Consider the following 7,934-nt stretch of genomic DNA (forward strand, 5'->3'; position numbering starts at 1 on the left):
AAAGATTAAGATGTCTAGCAATAATTAATAATTAATGAGTAACGTAAAAAAATTGTACTGACTTTAAATAATTTTATTTTTAAATGGCAAACTCGTCATTTCACCTTCAATCAACGGTGAACAAAGTTTGCGCGTGCAGTCGAATCCTGATTTTTTAAAAAAAAATGTAATGAACACTGTACGGGTCTAAAAATAAATATTCATACTAAAAATATTATCGTGAATCGGTGCTGTAGCGAGCCTTTAACATACTAAAAATATTTTAATAAGTGTATGTTATTAATATTTTTTTATTTGATGATTAAAATGTTCATACTAATAAATAATTTATTAATCCCACGTGCTACTTTTGTGTTATATATATATTATTTTTCTTTCTTTATCGGAGTAGTTATTAAGTTGAAAGGGATAAATTAAACGAATATCATAAACTAGTTTTTCTGGCCTTGAAGAATTAATTAAATATTAATTTAGTTTTAATCAACTAGACTCCTAGCCAGTGTTGATGGTTCTTCATTTAATATTACTTAATTGTAAATAAAATCTTATTTTCTTAATTTTTCTGTATTTGTTAGTTATTTTTTTAATTATAAAAAAATAAAAAAATGAAATGCATGAAAAATTAATTTTAAAACAAACAGACTAACTAGCTTGTTTCTAGATCTAGAAGAGCTATTTAATTTATTTTTCAAAATTAGAGAAACTAATCTATAATTTACCCCATAACACATACATATATGGTTTCAATAAAATTCTTAGATATTGTCAATGATATTAGCTTTATTTGTTTTTGTGTTTTAATTTTTTTTTAGTTTTAGATTAATTTTTTAGATGTTTTTGAATTATTTTGATATATTAATATTAAAAATATTTTTTTAAAAATTAAAAATATTATTTTGATATATTTTTAAACAAAAAATACTTTAAAAATTTAATATCACTACACACTCAAACACTTTTTTATTCCTAATGCAATGGTGGGTTTTTTTTTTTCCGAGCACAAAAAAGTGGTGTGAACGTTTGCCATGGTTTCGGTTTTACTGTTAATAAAACTTCAACGGTAATTTAAAAAGTTTTCACGTGCTTTTTAAAAAATAAATCAAAATTATATATACTAATAAATTACAATAAATATATTGATTTTAACTAGAAATTAAGTTAAGAAATTAATATAAAGGTGTCATTTATTTTTTTAAAAAATTAAATATTTGTGCTGAGCCCCTAAAATTTTAATTTATCTAAATTAATAAACTTGGATTTTATTTTATTAAATCGAGCATCAACTCAATATTAAAATTTATTTTTAACTTTATAATCACATATTAAATCTCCAATCAATTCAATATAAAAAAATTGAATAAAAAATAATAAAAATTAAATAATAAAAAAATAAAAAGAAAAATATTATGAGAAATTATTATAGTCCACACTGTATTGTTGTTTTTTTCCTTTTTAGTTTTTCTATCTTGTATTATATAGTGTATTCATGATTTCATACACTATTTCATGGTCCACTCAACATAATTCTGTGTTAACATACCATAATTGTTAAATAAGAAGTAAATTACTCCATAAAAAAAGGACGTGGATGAAAAAAGAAGTTTGAGATAGTTCATCATTCACAATTAAAACACTGCGTCATAGTTTACCGGTTATCAATTCTGTAAAATTAGACTAAAATTGCTAAATAAAAGGTAAAAACATTCGATGAAAAAATTCCAATAAAAAAATATATTGAAAAAAATAAGATGGTTTACTGTTTATATGTTCAAATGAACAATGTTTTCACCTTGAATCTTTTATTATCTTTACAATCATAATTCATAATAGATTCACTTTGTCGTCAAAGCACAAACACTACAATGACTATCAGACAATGAATTAGTTATGAAAATTATTAAATCGGTGGTATTATTCTTACATGGGACTTAATGCAAACAGTTTTGCCCGAGGATGTCGTCTTTTAGCGGAGAGGAGATCATAACTTTGAATGTCCCCAGAAATGCTGATTAACTTTGAATGTCCAATGTGATTGTTTTTTAGACCTGTGATTCGATGCAGATGACCTGTGCCATAAAGTAGGTTTCAATATGATTTATACAGTCGTTTCTGTCTTGTTCACGGATGGCATGTCTTCGGAGCTAATTTCAATCGAGGGTTCCACCCTTTGTTCTTGACCGTTCAAAACTCGATAAAATCAAGGCCCGGTGTCCATTGAAGCAGCCTAGAAATGGCGGGGTGCGTGGTTTAGTGTCTGCCTGGGAATTAAAATAATATAAAAAATCAAAATTTAAAACTAAAAAAAATCATTTTTTTTAAATATAATTGGACCATAACACCCGATTGTTAATCACTATTGCTTTTGTCTAGCGAAATCCACGAGAATACTGGTATTCAGGTCAAAGAAACTATAACACGCAACGCAGACTTACATAACAGGAGTTGGGCAGTAAGAAATGAAGAGCATTTTATCCACACGAGTACTGATGCTATATAAAGCGAATATTGTGTCTCTCTCAAGGCACTTAGCCATTAATGGATGGCTGGTTTGGCCACTCCGGCAAAATATGGAGGGTGCACTCCGTTTGGTACATGTGCAAGAACTCCCAAATTGTCGATCGAAATTACAGGACAATTTCTTCGTGTTGTATGATACACACACACATACACAGCAGTGTGAACAGCACGCTTAAGATTTCCTCAATGAGAAATTTGATTTTTACGAATAAAAGCTAATCAGAAAATAAAATTAAACTTTTTTCTAAAAAAGTGGTGGTTCATAAGTCACCATTGTCGCACACAAAGTGATAATTGGTTGAAGATAAAGACAAAACCTCTTGGAAATAGTCGAGGGAGAGACATCAAATTTTGGGGTCCCAAAATACGACCAAGATATAGTATTCGACATTTTTATTTTTTTAAACACTAATCACACGAATTAATACACCTTTTAGCTTTGGAACCCCCAGCAATGGATAAGGTAAAAATTAGTAATTATGACGTATCCTTTGCAGAGAAAGGAGAGTGGGGTACGTATTGCTATCGTGGCCAGTAAGATCAACTGAACGGGCTGTGCTAAATGAAAAGTCAAAAATAAAATAAAAATTATTTTATTTTTTCATACTTGTTTTACATGTGATTCAAAATAAATGCTAAACAAAATATATAAAAATATATTTTTTTTATATATTTTTTTTAAAAATCAAAATCAATAAAGTGAAGCCAACAAAAAATAAATCAATTAAATGTAATCATATAGAAAAAAAATAATATCAAACTCATTAAAAAAGAAATAAAGCATTTATTTCATTTCAATACAATTATCTTTTTAAATAACTTTTCTAATTAAAATATACATAATAAAAAAAACTCAGATGATGGTAAGATCTTCAACAATGTTCCGACATGTCTGCGTACAAAGAATATGGGATTTGTTTGTACTTTAAAATCTTCAAAAAAAAAAAAGTGAACTATAAAAATTCTCTTTAGTTTTGAAATCTGGCATTAGATTAACTCAGAATTTAATTAATTTAGGGTTTGAATAAGTCAGTTGGAAAAAACAAACTTATAATGACTTGATAATCTAATTAAAAATTTAATTGTAATTTGTTAATTTTTATATTTTTAACTAAAATAATATGGTTTTGATTTAAAAAAATTAATCCAAGCAATCCGATCTAAATTTAAAACCCAAGTCTTGGATGGAACCAGATTTAAAAACCATATTCTTAATCTAAATTTCTGATTTTTTTAATAATAATAGCCAAAAAAATTATGTATATATATAGTTTGTCCTTTTTCATCAAAGACCATGCTAGAAAATAAAATCAACTTTAAATCCAAAAATATTAACAAAGATACAAAAAATAAGAAAATAAATAAATTTAGAACTGCTCTACAAATAAGTGTTTTAAGACCCGGCCCGGCCCGGCGGGTTGACCCGGGACCCGGTCGACCCGGATCTATGGGCGGGCCGGGTCTAAGCAAAAAACAGGCTGGGAATTGGCCCGGTCAGACCCCGTCGACCGGCCGGGTCTAAGCAAAAAATAGGTTGGGAATTGGCCCGGTTAGACCCGGTCAACCCGGGACCCGGAAGGCCCGGCCAAACCCGGCTGAGACCCGGGTTTATTTTTTTATATATATCCTTATGCTTGAAACAACGTCGTTTTGGGCTTTTGTAATTAAAAAGCCAAAACGACAAGAGCAAAGGGACGAACGCATTGCAGAGCAACAAAACTGTAGAAGTGAGAAGAAAACCTAATTAATTTCAAGAAATCGTTAAACCCATTTCACTCCGTCACGAAGAAGAGCAGATGAGCAGAAGACTCTTGAATCCTTGATCGCCGTTTCAATTCAGAGCATAAGGTTAGATGAGTTTTTACTTGTTTCTTTCTTCTTTCGGCTTTCGCTATCCTCTATTTCATCTTCTTCTCTCATTGAACTTGCAGGAGAGTATAACAGTAGCATCTGTTCTTCCCTCTGTTCACCCATCAGTTCTTCCCTCTGTTCACCCATCAATTCTTCCCACCGATTCTTCTCACAGGTATGTATCTCATTTTCTTTGTTTTTCTATTTTTCTGCAACTTCAAATGGTAACATATATGTTCGTTTGCTCTGAATATTGTTGTGAATAATGCTGTGAAATGTGAATATTTCGTTTGTTAATTTTTGTAGCTGTGAATATTTTTGTAGCTGTGAAATGTTAATATTCCGTTTGTTAACATATATCCTGTCCCTGTTCGTTTGCTTCTGCTTCTGTTGATGCTGAAATTGAATTACAATTTAAGACTATTCCATGTTAATCTGATTCCATGTTAATCTGTATAGTGAAAAAGAAGTAGCACTCTTATTTTTTCTTTTATCCGTGTTGGCCATTTTAGTTTTTGTAATGTTGATATATCAATTTTATGGATAGTGTTGGCCATTTCAGTTTTCTATGATGTTGATATAATATATTAGTTACAATTGAACTGCAATTATGAGAATTTGGATGGGTTGGCCGTTTACTGTTATTTAGATTAGTTATTTCAGTTGTTATTTAGATTAGTTATTTCAGTTTTCAATTTTCCTGTTTGTTTACTTTTGTTTAAATTGATATAATGAAATCATAATTTTGTTATAGAAATGAATTGAAACTTTAATTATGGTAGTAATCTTATAAATTATGCCAGATCCTTAAAATGTCTTCACATGATGGTAGTACTCCAAGTAGTGATCCTTCAACGGCCCAATCATCTCAACCTTCAATTTCCATGTCAAGTGGTGGTAGAGGAAGAACAGATTTGGCATGGGGTCATTGTAGAGAAGCTCCTGAACTTAGTGTTGGTTGTAAAAAAACTAAATTAGTATGTTTATATTATGCTAAAGTATTTGCGGGTGGTGGCATTAATCGATTTAAGCAACATTTAGCTGGAGCTAAAGGAGAAGTTGAACAATGTCGCAAATGTCCTCCTGATGTTCGACATCAAATGCTTTTGAACCTTAAAGTAAATGTTGAAACAAAAAAAAGAGTTAGAGAAATGCAAGCAGATTTCAATCCATTTAATGCACAACAAAGGGAGCATGAAGAGATGATGATTAGACAATTAGAAGATGATGATGGTGATGGTGATGATGAGGATGAGGATGAGGATGTCAATACTAAAAAACATATGTTACCACCAAAGGTTGCAAAAAAGAAAAAGATTCAAAGCACCAACACTATAAAACAATCAACTACAAGTTATGGAAAGCAGAAGAAATCTGCAACATTAGGGACATATTTCATGCCGAGAACAACTCCTGGTGCTCAAAAGTCTCTTCAGAATTGTTGGCAAAGGAAAGAAGCAGTTGAACGGTGTGATCTTGCTTTAGCAAAGTGGATGTTTGATGCATGTGTGCCATTTAATGCTGTTAATTCTGTGTATTATCAGCATGCCATAGATGCTGTAACAGCCATGGGTCCTGGTTATAAAGGACCAAACTTGCATGCTATCCGTGGATATTACTTGGCAAAAGCGGTTGATGAAGTGAAGATTTATGTTGAGAGTTATCGAGAGATTTGGAAGAAGACTGGTTGCACATTAATGGCTGATGGATGGATAGATCAGAAGAGGAGGACTTTAATTAACTTCTTAGTATATTGTCCTAAAGGAACAGTTTTTTTGAAAACCGTAAATGTATCAGATGTCTCAAAGACTGCTAGATTGTTGTATCAGTTGTTTAGAGAGGTTGTTTTGTATGTTGGGGTAGAAAACATTGTGCATATGGTGACTGATAATGCTGCAAATTATGTTGCTGCTGGCAGGTTATTGATGGAAGAATTTCCTTCAATATTTTGGTCTCCTTGTGCTGCTCATTGCATCAACCTCATACTCCAGGACATTGGTAAATTGCAGTCAGTTTGTTGTGTTGTTGAGCATGCTTCTGGTATCACAAAGTACATTTATAATCATTGTTATTCATTGTATTTGATGAGGAAGTTCACTGGAGGAAAAGAAATACTTCGTCCAGCTCCTACTCGTTTTGCCACCAATTTCATTGCATTGCAAAGCATTTTAGCTCATAAAGATGAGTTAAGAGCTATGGTGACATTTAGGGAATGGGTCTCATCTGCTTATGCTAAAGATATCAAAGGAAAAAAATTTGTTGAGAGTGTGCTGGACTCTTTGTTTTGGGAAGAATGTGCAATAATTGTGCGAATGAGTGAACCTTTAGTTCGAGTTCTGCGATTGGTTGATGGTGATGATAGACCTTCGATGAGATATTTGTATGATGCTATTCATCATGCAAAAGAAGAAATGATGAGGAGATTTCAAAAGAGAAAGCCTAGAGTGAAACCTTTCATAGACATTATCAATATTCGGTGGGATGGACAATTTTATAGAAATCTTTATGCAGCGGCATTTTGGTTGAATCCTCGATTTCAATATGATGCAAATATAATGGATAAACATATGAGCACCATTTCTGGACTTCTAGATGTTCTTGAGAAGTATGCACATGGAAATCTACCATTGCAAAGTAAGATTACAAGTGAGATGAAGTTTTTTAGGAATGCTGAATATGACTTTGGCCGAGTGTCCGCAATAAATAATCGCATCCTTATGCCTCCAGGTATATAATTTTTATATTTAAAAATATTTTTTGACATAGTCTCACACTTTTACTAATTTTTTCTTTTTTGTGTAGATAAATGGTGGATGACATATGGAACCAGCGCTCCAAATCTACAACAATTGGCTATACGAGTGTTAAGTCAAACTTGTAGTTCTTCAGGATGTGAGAGAAATTGGAGTATGTTTGAACATATTCATTCCAAGAAGAGAAATAGATTGGAGCACCAAAGGCTTAATGACCTTGTTTACGTCCATTGCAATCTAAGATTGAAACAAAAGTATTTTTCTTTTCTCTAATTCCTTAAATATTATTTTAACTTGTTTAGTAGCATTATTAATACTTATATTGTGTTTACTTTCACTTTTAATATATAGGAATTATTGGAAAGGATGAAATTATGATCCAATTAATGTTGAGACAATTTTTGACATTGAAAATTGGGTAGTTGAAGATGACCCATCAATCTTGACAACGGAAGAAGTAGAGAGTTTTCACCAAGCTCTTTCAACTATGACCATACAAGATACTTTAGATGATGGTAATTAATGATTGATTATTTAGTGATAAATATTATTTAAAATAAAGTATTATTTAACACATAATATTTATTTGTTAATTATGTTTGGAATGTAGATGTCATAAATGTTAATGAGATTGAAGATGATTGTGATGATGAAGTTTCAAAGGAGCATGCTGATGATTTATTAGGTGTTGACGAGATTGGCTCATTTCCATCAACATTTGATCCGAATTTTGCTCCCATGGACACGGAAGAACTTAATGTGTTCATTCAACAAAAGTGAATGCGTTGTTGATTTAGAATTTATATTGTTGGA

The 7,934-nt window shown here is 31.1% G+C and overlaps 1 protein-coding gene across 1 annotated transcript; it reads left to right on the forward strand.

Annotated features, from left to right (window-relative positions):
- Positions 1 to 5,180: 5,180 nt before the first annotated feature.
- LOC105119741 (uncharacterized) lies at positions 5,181 to 7,103 on the forward strand. Its single transcript, XM_011017915.1, has one exon. The coding sequence runs from the start codon at positions 5,181 to 5,183 to the stop codon at positions 7,101 to 7,103; it is 1,923 nt and encodes a 640-aa protein (XP_011016217.1).
- The last annotated feature ends 831 nt before the right edge of the window (positions 7,104 to 7,934 follow it).

Source organism: Populus euphratica, unplaced genomic scaffold (genome assembly GCF_000495115.2).
Source record: "Populus euphratica unplaced genomic scaffold, PopEup_1.0 scaffold3420.1, whole genome shotgun sequence".
In the NCBI taxonomy this organism is placed as follows: Eukaryota; Viridiplantae; Streptophyta; class Magnoliopsida; order Malpighiales; family Salicaceae; genus Populus; species Populus euphratica.